At 38.9% G+C, this 18,525-nt stretch overlaps 4 protein-coding genes across 4 annotated transcripts; all 4 read right to left on the bottom strand.

Moving 5' to 3' along the window:
• Positions 1–955: 955 nt before the first annotated feature.
• LOC114581693 (vomeronasal type-2 receptor 26-like) lies at positions 956–4,983 on the bottom strand. Its single transcript, XM_028702131.2, has 3 exons — positions 4,852–4,983; positions 4,173–4,299; positions 956–1,857 (listed from the first exon to the last, which is right to left on the bottom strand). The coding sequence occupies exons 1-3, from the start codon at positions 4,981–4,983 to the stop codon at positions 956–958; spliced, it is 1,161 nt and encodes a 386-aa protein (XP_028557964.2).
• Positions 4,984–5,874: 891 nt separating this feature from the next.
• LOC144325220 (vomeronasal type-2 receptor 26-like) lies at positions 5,875–6,720 on the bottom strand. The gene has a single exon (XM_077917824.1). The coding sequence runs from the start codon at positions 6,718–6,720 to the stop codon at positions 5,875–5,877; it is 846 nt and encodes a 281-aa protein (XP_077773950.1).
• Positions 6,721–12,301: 5,581 nt separating this feature from the next.
• On the bottom strand, positions 12,302–15,262 carry LOC114583582 (vomeronasal type-2 receptor 26-like). The gene is made up of 3 exons (XM_028704874.2): positions 15,086–15,262; positions 14,170–14,296; positions 12,302–13,203 (listed from the first exon to the last, which is right to left on the bottom strand). Exons 1-3 carry the CDS (start codon positions 15,260–15,262, stop codon positions 12,302–12,304), a joined length of 1,206 nt encoding a protein of 401 aa, XP_028560707.2.
• Positions 15,263–15,587: 325 nt separating this feature from the next.
• Positions 15,588–16,400, bottom strand: LOC144325219 (vomeronasal type-2 receptor 116-like). Its single transcript, XM_077917823.1, has one exon. The coding sequence runs from the start codon at positions 16,398–16,400 to the stop codon at positions 15,588–15,590; it is 813 nt and encodes a 270-aa protein (XP_077773949.1).
• Between the last annotated feature and the right edge of the window lie 2,125 nt (positions 16,401–18,525).

Below are 18,525 nucleotides of genomic sequence, written 5' to 3'. Positions count from 1 at the left end.
AGGTTTTGGGAAAACCTCTAATATCTTTAATTACAAAGCAGACAGCTCCCATGACTCTAGGACTAGCTCTACATAAATTTTATTGTCATGATATGTTGCAGATTAGAAATAAAGAACTCATAAAACATCTATTAACCATTGCAATAACAACTGTTGCCAAGGCATGGAAATAATATAATATAATATAATATAATATAATATAATATAATATAATATAATATAATATAATATAATATAATAATATAATATAAATTTTAATAAAAATAAAAAAAATTAATAAAAATTTATAAAAATTTCAAAGTGGTTTACAGCATATTAAATCAATAAAACAATAGCCAGGTGAGGTTCCTCTGGCCTCATGAGGAGCCTCTTTCCTAGGGCTGGGTGAGTCTGGGCCTCGCCCCTTAGGCCTGGTGGAAAGTGTCTCGCAGGGAGCAGCCTACACAGCTGGGCAATGTTCTCCATCCCTCCAGAAATCAACTTGTTGGCCCACATTTAATTCAGGTTCAGGTACAGGTACTGCTCCAGGGGTTTCACAACCTCTCATGATTTAGATGTTACAGCAAATTGGAGTTCAACAAAAAGTCACAGGCTGTTTCCTATCAGGATGAAATTAAATATTTCCTCTCTGAAAACTCTTGTCATATGCTTTGTATTCAATAGCCCTGTTTTCTACCTTCCAATTAATTCATAAATGCTCACATTCTACCAGAATACAACTCTTCCCTTAAAGGTGTGTTTTAACGTTCATATTGCATCACAATACAATTCTTCCCATTTTCCTAGTTTCCATCTATCACCAGGTCTGAGGCATAGATACAGTTCTATGAGTTTGGAGTGAGGTTGGAATAGCAGCAGAATTTCTATAGGGAGGCTATAGTAAAAATGTCATTGATTTTAAACAACACCACTTCATATATAATAAGATGGTGAAGGAAAATTACTAGGGTTCTTTTTAATTCTTTCTCTTTATTAGTTGCTCTCTGTTGTTCAACTCAGGCCTCAAGATAATGATGTAGCATTTTGGAGCGAAGATGCAGCCCAATAACCCAGCACTGGAGGCTAAGATGGAGATGATCTCCACCACTACCATGTATTTCCCTTTGGTGCTCAGATAGGTTGGAAGAAAAGAAAGCCAAACACTGCAAAACAGCAACATGCTGAAGGTAATGAATTTGGCTTCATTAAAACTGTCAGGTAATCTGCGAGCAAGAAATGCCACAATGAAACTGGCAATGGCCAGGAGGCCCATGTACCCCAGGACACAATAAAACAGGGTCACTGACCCTTCATTACATTGCACAATGATTTCTGTGGTTACAGCGTGCATATCTACATCAGGGAATGGGGGAGATGTCATCAACCACAAAGCACAAACAATAGATTGAATAAAAGAACAGGAAACTACAACAGAGTAGGCCAGTCTTTTCCCTACCCACTTCCTCATGCTGGACCCTGGCTTGGTGGCCATGAAAGCTACAACTACAGTGATCGTTTTGGCCAGCATGCAAGAAACAGCCACAGAGAAGATCATGCCAAAAGTAGGTTGTCTAAGAAGACAGGTCATTTTCCCAGGTTTTCCAAGGAACAGCAAAGAAGAGAGGAAGCAGAGCAGAAGAGAGACCAGGAGAGTGTAGGTGAGGGCTCGGTTGTTGGCTTTGACTATCGGGGTATCTTTGTGCTTCACAAAAGTGCCAAACACCAGGGTTGTGAGAAGGGAAAAAGAAAAAGCAACAGAAGCTAAGCTAATCCCAAAAGGTTCTTCATAGGAAAGAAAGCTCATAGTTTTGGAGATGCATTGGCTTCTCATCTTGTTTGGATATTGATCTTCTGGGCATCTGAAACAGTCATCCATATCTGAAAAACAGGTCAAATTCCAAAGACAATTGATGTGCTTTCTTTGCCTTCCATATCAACTTGCTGATTCTTAGTGATTAGATGGTAACATCACATTTTGATATCATACCAGGCTCAATATTATCATCAACACCAGTATGTGTCAAACACTCCTGCTGCTGCACCAATTTGGGCTTGTTGCAAATATAATGTATGAGGCCCCACAGCTAATGATATTCATTATTTTACCATAACTCAATGCACCACATTAACATTTATCAAACTTGGAGTTAAAGGAAACTTAACTTGTTGATATCCTTGAGAGATAGACTAGATATATGTTTTCTATCTTGAACTAACAACAATCTCTCCTGAACATAACCTCATTTATAGGATATAAATGAGTTCACACCATTCTTCTTTAAAAATGCATTTCTCAGTCAATCCACACCTATAACAAAATGTACCAAGTGACAAAACTCCTGCATCACAATAATGGTTACCTCTGTATCTTTGAAATCATGCATCTTATATGAACCAATCACATACCATTCTGAAAAAGATGCAATGCAATAATAAAGTATAGCAACATTGTTTTATGTAGTCGATTTTTGTTGTGGAGGGCCACCATGAGTTATGTTACAATAATATAGTATTTATCTGATAATTCGGGATTCAAGGGATTTAGCAATTATGTAATATACTTTTGTATTTTTCAAAGGAAATGTAGTATAACTATCCCACCAGGCCTTTGGTCAGGGCGCAGCCTGACTCCCTCCTCTGGCAACCTGCATAGAATTTTGCCTAATCGGTTGCCATCAATTTGATTTTAATTAATTTTTATAATGAAATATTTTTAGAAGGTGTGATTATTCAACTGTTTGATTATTTGATTGTTGTTAGCTGCCCTGAGCCCAGCTTCGGCTGGGAAGGGCAGGATATAAATAAAATTTATTATTATTATTATTATTATCCCATCTTTGGGGCATCAAATTGCTCATTGCGTGGTCACCAATCTTACCCTTACTGGGGTAAATTTATCTTTATCTTTAAATGTCAAAAAGCTCTGTTAAGCACATTAATTGTATTTTCTCAGCATATATGCCAAAGGTTTGCCCTTGACTCTTAAATATTTATTTCTGCTGATATGGAATGGGGCAAACCCTCCACCTTAATGTGGCATCTGTTGCAGAGGGAACTGAGGTGAAACAGCTATCAGACACAGAACCTGTGGCATATAATCAAGTTTAGATCTTACATCTGAACAGATTTAATTAGTTGCGTGTTGAGGTCCCCAGGGCCATCCCAATAACTCACGCATCACACAGAATTTTTTTGTTTAAGATTTTTGGCATAATTTTGGCCACAACTTTATTAAAATACAAATTTGTGAGTGGTTGCTTAGGCATTGGTTGCGACTATCTGCCCCCACAGTGGGGGACAGACTGACATTCCGCACAATGTGAAAGTCAAAATAGGGGAATACACTTGGGGGTAATGACGGAGCAGGGAACCTGCCCTCACCCCAAATGCAACCAGGAGCTCATTGCTATAGCCTGAGCCCCCTTGACAGAGTGGACAAGCAATAGTTATCCCCCAATTCCTTTAACAGAATCCCTTGCAGCAGCAGCATTAGAGGGGCAGGCACTCAACCTACCAAGGGCAGGCACTCAACCACTGCCCCTCAACCAACCAAACCATAAACCAATGCCTAACTGCAACCTTACAAGTTGTGATGATTTGCTACGCAGTAGGCAAAAACCAAATGGCCCCAGCCAATCAGCCAGATGGACAAAATTCCTACCGGGCCCCTGCCCCAAGAGCAGACGACGCCATGACAGGCATAGCAAGGTCAAAGATAACAACCCTAATTCTAGGGAGGGGGGATGGGCAATCCGATGCACGGGCGAAAAGAGGAAGCCCTAGCCTCGTGCAAGGAGTTTTAGCATTTCTGGCTGTCAATCAACAAATGGCAACATTAACTTCTTCCCAACAACAAGGGAAGCCCCAATCGCATCAGTGGCCAACGATCAATTAGCCCACCCCCAACTTTGGAGTGTCCTGGCGGCCCCCACCACAACACGTGCTCTCCATGAAGGAGAACACGCCCTTATCACCATCATCATTTCTATCACCATTATCACTTGACTTCTGAGGTTATAGTAATCTTGCTTAAACTATCTGAATATGTCTACTTTTAAAATATCTTAAAGTATATGTTCTGGCAGCTTACTTATATGCACAGCATGGTAAATAAATATTTGTAATTAGGTCTTAAGCACAATCCATAATAAAACTTTGTGATGAAAATAAAAAATGATTTCCTTCCCATGTACCATTCTGGTCTGAAATCTTGCCTTCTGGACATGCAGCACAATCATAGCAGCAAAATTTTTCACCTTCCTTCCTTTTCTTCTGATGACCAGGGGGGCAGTGCTCATTGCACACAGAAATGGGCATCACCTATCCATAAATAGGAGAGGGGTTTCTGGTTGGAGAGCAAAAAGAAGTTCTCTTTCTGAATTTCTTATAAAATGAAGATTTGCACAAAATGCAGCTGTATCTCTGGTCTGACATTCAAGTCCTCTTGCTTTCTAATTTTATCAAAAGTTGTTTCTAATGTTTACCAATCCAATTAAGACATGCAAAGGATTGGAAGAGGGGACTTCACATGTTCAGCACAATTTCTTCAACTGAGATTTATGCAATGGAATCAGAGATAACCTAATGCTGGCTCACTAAAATATTTGCTTGAGATCCCTCAGATGAGGCATAGCTTTAATATACAACAGATACACCATTGATTGCTGACTATGATTTCAATGTGCTAGTTATTTGGGTCTTTAATATATAATTTGGCAGTGTTTTGCCTAGGCTTTCATTCTGCTAGACAGCAGTGTGATCCCTATGACATTTTTCAGTAGAAAGAGGATTTGCAGGAAAAAAATAAATTTTCTGTCTGGACACATTTGTACCTTAGAGCAGACAAAAAAAATATCCTGTTAGGATTCTTACCTGGTTAAAACCTTTGTGCCACATTATCATGTCCTCATGAAGGATGAATTTCTTTCCTTCAGGTGCACTATAATCCACCTCTCCAACTTTCACTCGAAGGAAAGATCTGTTTGGGAATATGACCATGTTCATGATGTCAAATCCACCTACCATTTCCTTTTTAACACTAAAGGACAGTGTTTCTCCATCCGAATTGTTAAATGAAATGTCAGGAAAGTAAAGATGTAGCTGATTGAAATAAAAAAGGAGGAGTGACGGAAATGAAGATTATGAATATAATGCCGTGATATAGAAACACACCTTTTACTGTTTGTGCTTGTTAGTATTATCTAAGAATGACAAAAAGTGAAAAATAAACAATTATGCCATAGAAGATAAAAAACCTTCATTATACATGGAAGACTAAATGCCTTTCCAGGCCAGAATGTGCAAAATATAATTTAAATATAATAACAACAACAACAATTAAATAAATAAATAAATAAATAAATAAATAAATAAATAAATAAATAATATATTTATTCCCCACACATCTGGACAGCTTCCAACAAATGGTTAAAAATGGTTATGGGAACTTCAGTCATTAAAAACTTCCCTAAACAGAGCTCCCTTCAGATGTCTTCTAAATGTCAGATAGTTGTTTATTTCTTTGATATCTGATGGGAGGGCATTCCACAGGGTAGGCGCTACTACCGAGAAGGCCCTCTGCCTGGTTCCCTTCAACTTCTCTTCTCACAGTGAGGGAACCACCAGAAGGCCCTCAGAGCTGGACCTCAGTGGACGATGGGTGTGGAGATGCTCCTTTAGGCCATTTTGTGCTTTAAAGGTCAGCACCAACACTTTGAATTGTGCTTGGAAACGTACTGGCAGCCAGTGTAGGTCTTTCAAGACTAGTGTTATGTGGTCTTGGCTGCCGCATTCTGGATTAGTTGTAGTTTCCGGGTCACCTTCAGAACTAGTCCCACGTAGAGCGCAATTTCCAAGCTTGTAAAAATATTTAAATGCAGATTACGATTTCATTTTTTAAGGGCTTTTGCAAATGACAATGTGGACCAAGCTCATTACCTGCCAAGGCTGCAGATCTTGAAATTCAAATATGTTATGACCCATCATTGCTCTTTGCTTGGATCTTGTTAAAGAAATGTCATGTAAAGCATGAGCCACCACATGGACAGCATTGTATATACTGTAGCTGTGGCCAGTCATGCTCATTTCAAAGAATGGATCAGGAAGACTCTCCAGTCTCTCCTCTCCAGAACATTGTTCACTTGTGTCCATTGGCACACTGGGGTTGGGAAAATCACAGTCAAATGCTTGCTCCCAGAAGTCCTTCAGAAAACCATTTTCTTTTATTCCATCAGGTTTTATGCTCTGAAGAAACTCAAGGAACCCTAGAAGCTCTTTTGAGTGAATTGTGAAGCAAATGGCACCTTGGAAGAGACCAAGATCCCAGCTCCTTTGAAGCCCCAACAATATGAAATCAATCTGAGTTGTTATGATCCAAACTTTTGTAACTGATGCAATATCATTTTTTTTAAGATCTTGCAGAAAAAAGAAAATAGCTGTCAGCCATATGAGTGCCATAGATTCTCCATAGATGATAGATGTCTGGGCTTTGTCATCCTTGACCACCTTGTGAGTACTTAATAGGACATCGTAAACTTCATCTATGTTATCATAACGGGGTAGTTTGGGGATTCTTTGTGTGAAGGCTGAACAGATTCCATTTTTGGAAAACAGTGGCTCCATCGTCTCCAAGAATTTTTCTCCACTTTCATCATCCACAACAAAGTGTCCAACCCATGTCCATCCAAAATGCTTAAGCAAGCTGATAATTCCCATGTATTGATGGGCTTCATTTGGAACCATGCGGTAGAAGGAAGAGATATGACTTTCCCCACTCTCCTCCTCAGTGGGAAATGAACCATAAGTGAGCTAAAAGAAATTGCATAGATTTTACAGAAGTACATTGTGAACGATGACTCTTTCATTTAATTCTCTACAACTATGAATATATGTCCATTTTTTTTAAAAAAAAATCATTTTGCCTTTTATGGGAATTTACTTCTTGCTTTTAAGAAGTGAGTATTAAGTACAGGCACTTTCTGAATCTTGGAAACACAGCTATAATAACATCATGATATCATGGGTGAAGTGTTTTCCGCTAGCCACCCTTTGCCCTTGGAAGCCTGTTAAGCAGCTTCTGCAGGTGAGGGGCTGTGAGAAACATCATGGGAGCAATGTTTTTGGACCAAGGGGAAACTCTGAAGTTCCCTTTTTATTTTGTTATTAGATGCTGAATGTTTTCTAAGTAATCTTGTTTTATTTATAGCATAAGAATGAGGGGGGGTTGGCATGTCATTATTTTTGATATCATTATTTTTGCTATGGTATAATATTGTTATTGTTTGCTATGCTATGACATTCTTCTTGTGGCATTGCTTTGGTGTGTTATTATGAAATAGATTTTGAAGTGTTGGCTTGAAATGCATCCCTGTTTCTTTGTTATGAGCTGCTTCGAGCAAGATTCTGTTTATGGAAAAGCAGCATAGAATGAAATGAATGGAAAGATGGATAATAATCAATAGTATAGGGTTGGTCCATATACTATGCGGGACATGGGTGGCACTGTGGGTTAAACCACAGAGCCTAGGAATTGCTGATCAGAAGGTAGCTGGTTCGAATCCCCGCGACAGGGTGAGCTCCTGTTGTTCGGTCCCAGCTCCTGCCCACCTAGCAGTTTGAAAGCACGTCAAAGTGCAAGTAGATAAATAGGTACCACTCCGGCGGGAAGGTAAACGGCATTTCTGTGTGCTGCTCTGGTTCGCCAGAAGCGGCTTAGTCATGCTGGCCACATGACCCAGAAGCTGTATGCCAGCTCCCTCGGCCAGTAATGCGAGATGAGCGCCGCAACCCCAGAGTCGGCCACAACTGGACCTAATGATCAGGGGTCCCTTTACCTTTACTTATAGGGTTGGTCCATATGTATACATGGTGTGAAAGGCTAGGGTGAGGTAGTGCATCTTTAAAGAGCACCAGGCAAATTAGTATTAACTATACAGTGGTACGTTGGTTCTCAAACTTAATCTATTCCTGAAGACTGTTCAACTTCCAAAACATTCAAAAACCAGGGCACAGCTTCCCATTAGTTGCAATGGCTTCATAAATTCAGCGGAAGCCACATGGCACATTCGAGTTCTGAGGTGCATTCGAAAATGGAAGCATGTTCAAAACCAGAAATGTTCAACAACGGAGACGTTCGAAAACCGAAGTACCACAGTACACTGAAGATGCTAGACATCCCACTGCAGAGAATTCAAAATTTTAGGGGCTGCCACATAGCAAGCAAACTGTCAACCAGTAAGGCTTAATTTAAAAAGTGGTTATATGAGCTCTAAATGGAATTCCAGTTTATAATCTGGTCACAAGGGCACTAGGGGAGGATGTTTCAGTTAAATCAACTATTGTTGACGGGTAGTCCTGCAAAATGGCCATGGCTGGGAGAGAGCAAGATGTGGTAAAGGGACTTTGATAATTGAGAAACATATATTGCTGCTGCAATATGTTATAATATCACAAATATGAACATTTTTTTCTAGTGGAAGGCAATAATATCACAAATAGCATCTTTCAAGTTACGCTGCTTGTTGGGTAGGATATGGAAATAACAAAGATACTCTGGTTTTCCCCAACTGGGTAAGTCTTTCATTTTGGTTCCCTCAGAGAATGATGTTAAAAATGTATTCATTGCTATGCTCCCTCCATTTTAGGTAGGTAAGATTTAGGTAGCTAGCACTAGCATTTCCAAACAATCTCATCTTCATCCTTGTTTTATATTTAATAATAATGTTTTAAAAATAAATAATAGATATTTATTAGTTCTACAGAAGGTGCAATGATTTTGGTCCATAAGGAGTCTAGTCATCTTGGAAATCTGCCCACCAGACCCATCCCATTCAGAGATCCTACCTGTGGAATCTTGTAGAGACCTATGCTGTCTCTCATATGGAAGGATGTATCAGAGCTAAGTCCCCCAATGATGGCCATAAGGTTCTTCTGGAGCTCACATTTATAATTGGGGACAAATCTATGAGATTTGAAGAGCAGGTCTAATGTGGCACGGTAGGTCATTCTTGCATCATGATAGCTATCATAGATGTGAAACCCAAGAGTGATATTGGGCAATATTGTGGGGTTCTCATTGATCTCTTTCACAGCAAATGTCAAGGCAAGTATGTGCTGGTAGAATTTTGTTACCACGCTGCAAGTGAAATTAATTAATTTACAATTCTAGAAGGGAATTCTACAATGCATAAAATGAGTATACCACAGTTTTGGCCCTTTCTTATTCCAATTGATTTTGATTGAAATGAGACAATGGTGTTTGTAATTCATGGCTCTAAGTTAAGAGAAAACAAACAGTAGATAAAAATGATTATTAAGCAGGGCATCTGTGTTCTGCTTCGACAAAACCACCTTTTGCTTTATCATTGTTTCTTGCATTCCCAATCCTAAATTCACTTTTTCACATTTCCCCTGCAGCCTTTATTTAAAATGCACCATAAATCATCACATAAATGCACCTGCCTAATTCAGTTGCTGTGTGAACTTTTGCCTAGCCTACACATTTTAAAGGAACTATGTTAAAATATAATAGAAAAAATAAGGAAATATGCAATACAAAAAAACTAGGCAGCAGCTTACAAATGTTACAGAACTGTCTCAACCATCAGGTCTACAATTCTAAGGGCATAACACAGAAGGAAAGAGACTAGAGAGAAATGTAGGGTAAAGAGGAGACTCTTACTATGAAACGTCAAAGAGATTCTGTGAAGGGTGTTCCTTGAAAAAAGCTTCACTGAATATGTGAAAGATTTGGGAAGAAATCCCACCGATGATGAAGCCCCCTGGTTGGTACCACTCATGTGGAATAGGAAATGGATCATTCATTGGACACCTGATAGCATCTATTTTGCACTCAACAAACATTTGCAGAAACAGAAACAACCATAGCAACAACATCCTGAAAGTTAGAATTGCTTATGCCATCCTGGTTAGAATTGATTATGCCGGACTCTGCAATTACAAATTGCGGCAAATCTAAAAAAGTGACTTGTGAGCTAATTCAAAGCCTGAAATATGCATGCCTTGATGTGTAGACAAAATTATCACCACTCATTTAAAGTCTGGCCAATAATATGAAGAAGGGGATATTTCATAAATAAAAGTGAAATGGTTCTGCCTGCCTCTTGCCCCTATGGCCAGCTGTCTGGGGCAAAAAGAGTGATTTATTATAACCAGGGTGGCTTAAGAGTGATTTATTATAACCAGGGTGGCTTATTGACTGTTTTCAAGTACCTACCAGAAAGTCTCGTGGGCTTTGACCAAGTGAACTACATATAATTATTTGCATAATTGCTTGAGGATATAACTTTCTCAGCATTTTGGCCCAGAGTGGCACTTTTGGTAACCAACATGTTGGATGGGGACATATATTAGGGACATGCCAGCACATGTGATGGGCGTGTCAAAAAACAGAAAGGTTTCGGAAAGATGCATTTACAGAAATATATTGAATTACAAAGCAGACAGCTCCCTGACTCTAGGACTAGCTCTACATAAATTTTATTGTCATGACATGTTGCAAATTAGAAATAAAGAACTCATAAAACATATATTAACCATTGCAATAACAACTGTTGCCAAGGCATGGAAAGAATTACAATTATTGACTATAAATCCATGGTGTCATACAATTTGGCAAACAGCATTATTAGAAAAAAAACCTGACACAAAACATGAAAGTAGCAGGAGGTGAAAAGAAACATGACAATTTTATGCAGTTTGGAGTGATTTTATTGATTATACGAATTATGAGACATATGGCAGAATTCTACTTATACTTCACCACCCTGTTTCACATGCATGAAGTATAGATTTTAATTTTCCCTTTTCTTCCTTAAACTACAAAATTCCTATAAATCCTTCTAAATTAAAATTGATTTTCATACAAAATAACTTTTTCTAAAGGTCAAAAATCTAAGCATAAAGATTATTATACATCATTTCATATATGTAACAATTATGATATATACACTTGAACACGCCATTTTCTGAGCACATGCTGCTGTTCTGTTTTAATTCTCATTTTATGTAACTGTTCTATGTTGTATGTCTAAATGTAATCAGCAAAATTGATTGGATTTGTTTATCCCAAATCTGATTGCATGTTACCTCTGCCCCTTAGTGGTTCCCAACTGTAAATTAATAAAGAACTGGCAATCTAACAAATCTCTACACATTTTGCAATTTGTGGCAAAAATCAGATGTATTACCAAGAACACCTTCATCTATGGTTCATTCAGGCTTTTGAGTTCTCCTGATTGTCTTTTATTTACTCTGCCAACCTCCAGATTGGATTACTGCTTTAATGCACTCTATGTAGGGCTGTCACTGAGGTTGACCACAAATCTGAAGCTGGTACAAAATGTAGAGACCCAACTGCTCACTTCAGCAGAATTTCACCATCATATTATGCCCTTGTTGAAAGAATTGCACTGGCTGCTAATGCAGGACAGGGGCTAGTGCATGTACACCAAGCAATATACAGCTGAGAAGCAGAAGGGGCACGTTTTGATAATATGCTACCTTGAGGGAGAAGGACATTTCGCAACACTCTTCCCTAAATAAATCTTATTTCCACAGTTCCTTTTAGTACAGTTGCTTTTTATGGATCTACTCAGTAAGTACCTGTATAAAGTCCCCTCAGCTTGGTGCCCTGTGTGGGGCAATTGTCCGCACCAACCTAAATCTTGTGCCAAAACTAGGAAGAGGCCAAAACTAGTTTTTCTGCCATCAAGTACCCTACCCATTATGGCATTCTGCAGAAGTAAGCCTTCCACAAATACCTTCTCATAAAAAGGTAAGTACTGTACTTTGTATGAATTAGGCTTCTCTTCATCCCTCCGAAAATCAGCTTGTTGGCCCACATTTAATTCACCTTCAATACAGGCATTGCTCCAGGGCTTTTACAGCCTCTCATGATTTAGATGTTACAGCAAATTGGAGTTCAACAAAAAGTCACAGGCTGTTTCCTATCAGGACGAAATTAAATATTTCCTCTCTGAAAACTCTTGTCATGTGCTTGGTATTCAGTAACCCTGTATTCTACCTTCCAATTAATTCATAAATGCTCACATTCTACCAGAATACAACTCTTCACTGAATGGTGTGTTTTAACGTTCATATTGCATCACAATACAGTTCTTCCCTTTGTGCTCATTTCCACCGATCACCAGGTCTGAAGCATAGAGAAAGTTCTATGAGGTTGGAGTGATGTTGGAATAGCAGCAGAATCTCTATAGGGAGGCTGTAGTAAAAATGCCATCTATTTTAAACAACACCACTTCATATATAATAAAACAGTGAAGGAAAAGCCCTAAGGTTCTTTTTAATTCTTTCTCTTTATTAGTTGCTCTTTGTTGTTCAACTCTGGCCTCAAGGCAATAATGTAGCATTTAGGAGCGAAGATGCAGCCCAATAACCCAGCACTGGAGGCCAAGATGGAGATGATCTCCACCGCTACCATGTATTTCCCTTTGGTGCTCAGGTAGGTTGGGACAAAGGACAGCCAAACACTGCAGAAGAGCAACATGCTGAAGGTAATGAATTTGGCTTCATTAAAACTGTCAGGTAATGTGCGGGCAAAATATGCTACAATAAAGCTGGCAATGGCCAGGAGGCCCATGTAGCCCAGGACACAATAAAACAGGGTCACAGACCCTTCATTACATTGCACAATGATTTCTGTAGTTACAGAGTGCATATCTAAATCCGGAAAGGAAGCCGAGGTTATCAACCATACCGTAGAAATAATTGCTTGAATAAAAGAGCAGGAAATTACAACTGAGTAGGCCAGTCTTTTCCCTACCCACTTCCTCATGCTAGAGCCTGGCTTGGTGGCCATGAAAGCTACAACTACAGTGATCGTTTTGGCCAACATGCAAGAAATAGCCACAGAGAAGATCATGCCAAAAGCAGGTTGCCTGAGAAGACAGGTCACTTTCCCAGGTTTTCCAAGGAACAGCAAAGAAGAGAGGAAGCAGAGCAGAAGAGAGACCAGGAGAGTGTAGGTGAGGGCTCGGTTGTTGGCTTTGACTATGGGAGTATCTTTGTGCTTCACAAAAATGCCTAACACCAGAGTCGTGAGAAGGGAAAAAGAAAGAGCTACGGAAGCTAAGCTGATCCCAAAAGGTTCTTCATAGGAAAGAAAGCTCATAGTTTTGGAGATGCATTGGTTTCTCTTCCTGTTTGGATATTGATCTTCCAGGCATCTGAAACAGTCATCTATATCTGAAAAAACAGGTCAAATTCCAAAGGAGATTAATGTGATTTATTTGCCATCTATATGAAAGTTGTCTAATTTTAACCTGCTCCTTCTTAGTCTACCAACTCCATCTCACACACCAGCTGAGACTCTACCTGCTAGTGCATTGTCTCACTAGGCTGGTATGTGTTCTGGCTATTTCCCCCTTGGATTGCAATGTGCTCTATGTGGGGCTATCTTTGAAGGTGACTCAGAAAAAACTAATCTAGAATTGGGCAGCTGCCAGGACCATATAACACTGGTTCTAAAAGAGCTACATTGGCTCTCAGTACATTTCCAAACACAATTCAAAGTGTTGGTGCTGCTTTTAAATCCCCCAACGGCCTCGGCCCAGTACACCTGAAGGAGTTTCTCCACCCACATTATTCAGCCTAGACACTGAGATCAAGCTCCGAGGGCCTTCTGAAGGTTCCCTCATTGCAAGGTGCAAGGGCCTTTTCAGTAGTCACATCTGCCCTGTGGAATGCCCTCCCAGTAGATATCAAACAGATAGGCCAAATTCCAAAGACAATTAATGTGCTTCTTTGCCTTCCATGTGACAGTTGTTTAATTTGAACCTGTTGATTCTTAGTGAGTAGATGATAATGTAACAATATATTTTATTATAATACCAAGCTCAATTTTATTATTATTATCATTAATATGTGCCAATTATATGTCTAGTATGTTATAAAGTATATAGAGAACTAAATGATTTGGACATCATTGAGGCTTCCTGCCAAATCCATGAAGGCTGCACAAGGGTAATTAGTATATCTAAGTGTTTTTGAGAAGGTACTGGGAGTCAATTGAGAAATATTTGCACCCCATACCAAGCAGAAGAGCTTACTGTTATGCACAGCATAGTGAATAATCATTTGTAATTAGCTCTTAGGCAATATCCATTAAAAAGACTTTGCCATTAAAATAAAAATGATTTCAATATCATGTACCATTCTGGTCTGAAATCTTGCCTTCTGGACATGGAGCACAATCATAGCAGCAAAACTTTTCACCTTCCTTCCTTTTCTTCTGATGACCAGGAGGGCAGTGTTCAGTGCACACAGAAATGGGTATCACCTATCCATAAACAGGAAGGGGGTTCAGGTTGGAGACTTTACAAAAAAAGTTCGCCTACAGAATTTCTTATATACTCATTCCATGGCAGGCAGTAAGGTCATGCATCCACAGCATAAACAAGAGGATGAATGACCGCCGGGAGGAGCACAGAGAGAAGTAACAGCATGATTCCCCTCAGTAGCACAACCGGACGCCTTCATCTGCCCCAACAATAACAAAACAAGCCTCTCCTTTATCAGTCTCTACTGCCACAGCAGGTGCTTTAACCTTGCAACAGTATGACTTTACCTCAATTGTCTCCCAAGACAGACAGATGCCAACAATTCCAGCAACAATAATGTGTTCCTTAAACTTCTGCATAGAATGCAAACTTTTCTATAGTCTGACCATTGAGAAATATTGCTCACTAACATTAGGTGTTGCTGATTTTTTCCATTGCTACTTAGAGACTGGAATAGTTGACTTTGCGGGTCAAGTATGATTCTTCCAACTGAGGTGTGGCTCTTGTGCAATAGAAAGATAGATAACACAGTGCTGGATCGCTAACACATTTAATCAAAATCCCACAGAACGTCTGCCATCTATAAATGAGGCAAAGGTAAAATATACAGAAATATACCATTGTTTGCTGCCAGTTCAGTGTTGAACTTAGGCTTTCGATGTGCTAGATAGCCAGATTATTCCTATGACTATCAATTAGAAGCAAACGAAGTATGCAGGGAAACAGCTATTCTGTCAGGACACATCTAGAGAAAATGGGAGGTGACAGAAATACCTCAGGATGCTGACCTGGTTAAAACCTTTGTGCCACATTATCATGTCCTCATGAATGATGAATTTCTTTCCTTCATAAGCACTATCAGCCACCTCTCCAACTTTCACACGAAGGAAGGACTTGTTTGGGAATATGACCATGTTCATGATGTCAAATCCACCTCTCATTTCCTTTTTAGCAGTAAAGGACATTGTTTCTCCAGCTGAATTGTTAAAGGAAATGCCATGAAGGAAAGGGTGGAGCTGATTGACAGGCATAAGGACAAAAAGGGAGGGGGAGTTACAGTTACAAAGATTTTGAATGGAATGTCATGATATACAAAAACACTTCTTTACCATTAGTGTTTATTAATATTTTTAAACAAATTCCAATAATAAAAAATCAGCCCTTTTGCAATAAGAGATAAAAACCTAAATGCTTTTTCTGGCCAGAATGTGCAGAAAAGAAATATCAAAGGAATAAAATACACAGTAGCATTCCATACAATTAGTTTCACATGAGAATCTGGACTTATTTTTAGCACAATACCTGCCAAGGCTGCAGATCCTGAAGATCCATTATTTTATGACACACCTTTTCTCTGTGCTTGGATCTTGTTAAAGAAATGTCATGTAAAGCATGAGCCACGGCATGGACAGCATTGTAGATACTGTAGCTGTGGCCGGTCATGCGCATTTCAAAGAGTGGATCAGGAAGACTCTCCAGTCTCTCTTCTCCAGTACATTGTTCATTTGTGTCCATTGACACAGTGGAGTTTGGAAAATCACAGTCAAATGCTTGCTCCCAGAAGTCCTTCAGAGAACCATTTCCTTTTATCCCATCAGGTTTTATGCTTTGAAGAAACTCCTGGAACCCTGGAAGCTTTTTTGAGTGAATTGTGAAGCAAATGGCACCTTGGAAGAGACCAAGATCCCAACTCCTTTGGAACCTCAACAATATGAAATCAATCTGAGTTGTTATGATCCAAACTTTTGTAACTGATGCAATGTCATTTATTTCAGTATTTTGTAGAAAGAAAATAGCTGTTAGCCATATGAGTGTCATAGATTCTCCATAGATGATAAATGTGTTGGCTTTGTCATCTGTGACTTCCACATAACTATTTACTAGTACACCATAAACTTCAGCTATGTTATCATAACGGGGTAGTTTCGGGAGTCTTTGTGTGAAGGCAAAACAGATTCCGTTTTTGGATAACAATGGTTCCATGGTCTGCAAGAAATTTTGTCCACCTTCATCATCCACAACAAAGAGTCCAACCCATGTCCATCCAAAATGCTTAAGCAAGCTGATGATCCCCATGTATTGCTGGGCTTCATTAGGAACCATGCGGTAGAAAGAAGAGATATGACTTTCATCACTCTCATCCTCAGTGGGAAATGAACCATAAGTGAGCTAAAAGAAATTGCACTTGTATTATAGAAATGCATAATGAGCGATGACTTTAATTCTCTACAGCTATGTCAATATGTTCAATTTTTTAAAAAAACATTTCATCAATTTATGAGACCTTTTATGAAAATTTATATATTGCTTAATGAACTAATTATTAATTATCCACACTTTATCAAGCTTGGAATCACAGCAATCATAACATCATGGGAGGGTTGTTTCTAGCTACCCACCCTTTGCCCCTTGAAAAATTCAAATTATTGTGCTTGCTCTGCTTCTTCAATTTTCCACTGCAGGAACTAACTGCTAGGTAGTTAGCAATAGCCTTTCCTAACTATTTTGTTTTTATCATCCTTCTTTCATGATATGGGTCCACAAGGAAGATCAGGTGTCTATTCACCCCCTAAATAACTATGTCCCCCTGCTGTTCATAGATCTTACCTGTGGAATCTTGTAGAGACCTATATTGTCTCTTATATGGATGGAAGTATCATAGCTAAGTCCCCCAATGATGGCTATGAGGGTTTTCTGGGTGTCACATTTATAGTTGGGCACAAGTCTATCTGATTTGAAGAGCAGGTCTAATGTGGCACGATAGGTCACTCTTGCTTCATGATAGCTATCATAGATGTGGAACCCAAGAGTGATATTGGGCAAGATTGTGGGGTTCTCGTTGATCTCCTTCACAGCAAATGCCAAGGCAAAGAGGTGCTGGTAGAATTTTATTACCATACTGCAAAAAAAAAAAAAAAAAAAAAAAAAAAACAAGAAGAAGAAGAAGAAGAAGAAGAAGAAGAAGAAGCAGCAGCTGATTAATTTACAGTTTCAGTGAAGAATTCTACAATGCATAAAACCAATTTACAGCAATTTGGACTATTTCTGTCTCAAATGGATTTTGACTGAAATGAAGATATTCTAGTTTTAATTCATATTTCTAAGTTAATAGAGAACACACAGTGATTCATCAGGGCACCTATGTACTGAATGGAACTTTGACACACCCACCTTTCATCTCTTCTTCAAGCTTTTTCAAATCACAGAAAACACAATACTCCCCCCCCACACACACATTTTAAAAGGAAGTAGGAAATCAAACAAACAAAGGCCTGGTTAAAGAGGAACATTTTCCTGTGGTGCCTAAAGGTTTATAATGAAGGTACCAGGCAAACCTCCCTGGACAGAGCACCCCACAGACAGGGAGCCACTGCAGAAAAGGCCCTTTCTCATGTTACCATCCTCCAGACCTGTTGTGGAGGTCAGTTCCCTTGAAATAACCTCAGCTGAAATCAATGGGACTTATCTCTATGTGGGCAGATGTGGATATGTTGAAGGTATATGAGTAGGTATGGATGATTCTGCCAATTTTGTTTTATCTTGGTTTCTTATATTTCCAAGCTGAATTTCAGTTCTTCACATTTTCAAATCAGACATTTTTTTTAAAAAACACAAAGCATAAGGCCCCATTGCACATAAGGCTCCAGCCCAATGTACAGTTGCTGAATGAAATTTTGCCTAATATACATATTTCTGTATATCCACTTTTTTGCAATATTCTCTTACATGATGTATTTTTGTATGCTATTTTGATTCATACATATGTTTTATGTCCATTTTACTGTAACATGTGAATGTTTTTTTGTCAAGCATTTAAATCTAGGTTTCCAGTGATCCACAAGATTCATTCAGGGTGGTCCACAGCACGTTTACATTAAAAATTCATATTGATTTTTAATTGTATCCTATTGGTTTATTTACTTTTTATGTTCTATGTATTTTATTGAATCACAGTTTGATTCCGATGGCATTCCAAATTAAAACGTTAAAATATAATAGAAAAAAAAGCAGCAAATATTAAAAATCTAGCCCAGCAGTTTATATATCTCAATGCACAGTCGCAACCGTCAGGCTTACAATCTTAAGAACATAACACAAAAGGAAAGAGATTTCAGAGAGGTGTAGGGTAGAGAGGAGGCTCTTACTATGAAACGTCAAACAGATTCTGTGAAGGGTGTTCTCTGAAGAAAACTTCATAGAATAAATGAAATATCTGAGAAGTAATTCC

Source organism: Podarcis muralis, chromosome 13, assembly GCF_964188315.1.
Source record: "Podarcis muralis chromosome 13, rPodMur119.hap1.1, whole genome shotgun sequence".
Lineage (NCBI taxonomy): Eukaryota > Metazoa > Chordata > Lepidosauria > Squamata > Lacertidae > Podarcis > Podarcis muralis.
Note: the sequence above shows the minus strand (reverse complement) of the source record. Positions and strands in the feature narration are given on the sequence as shown.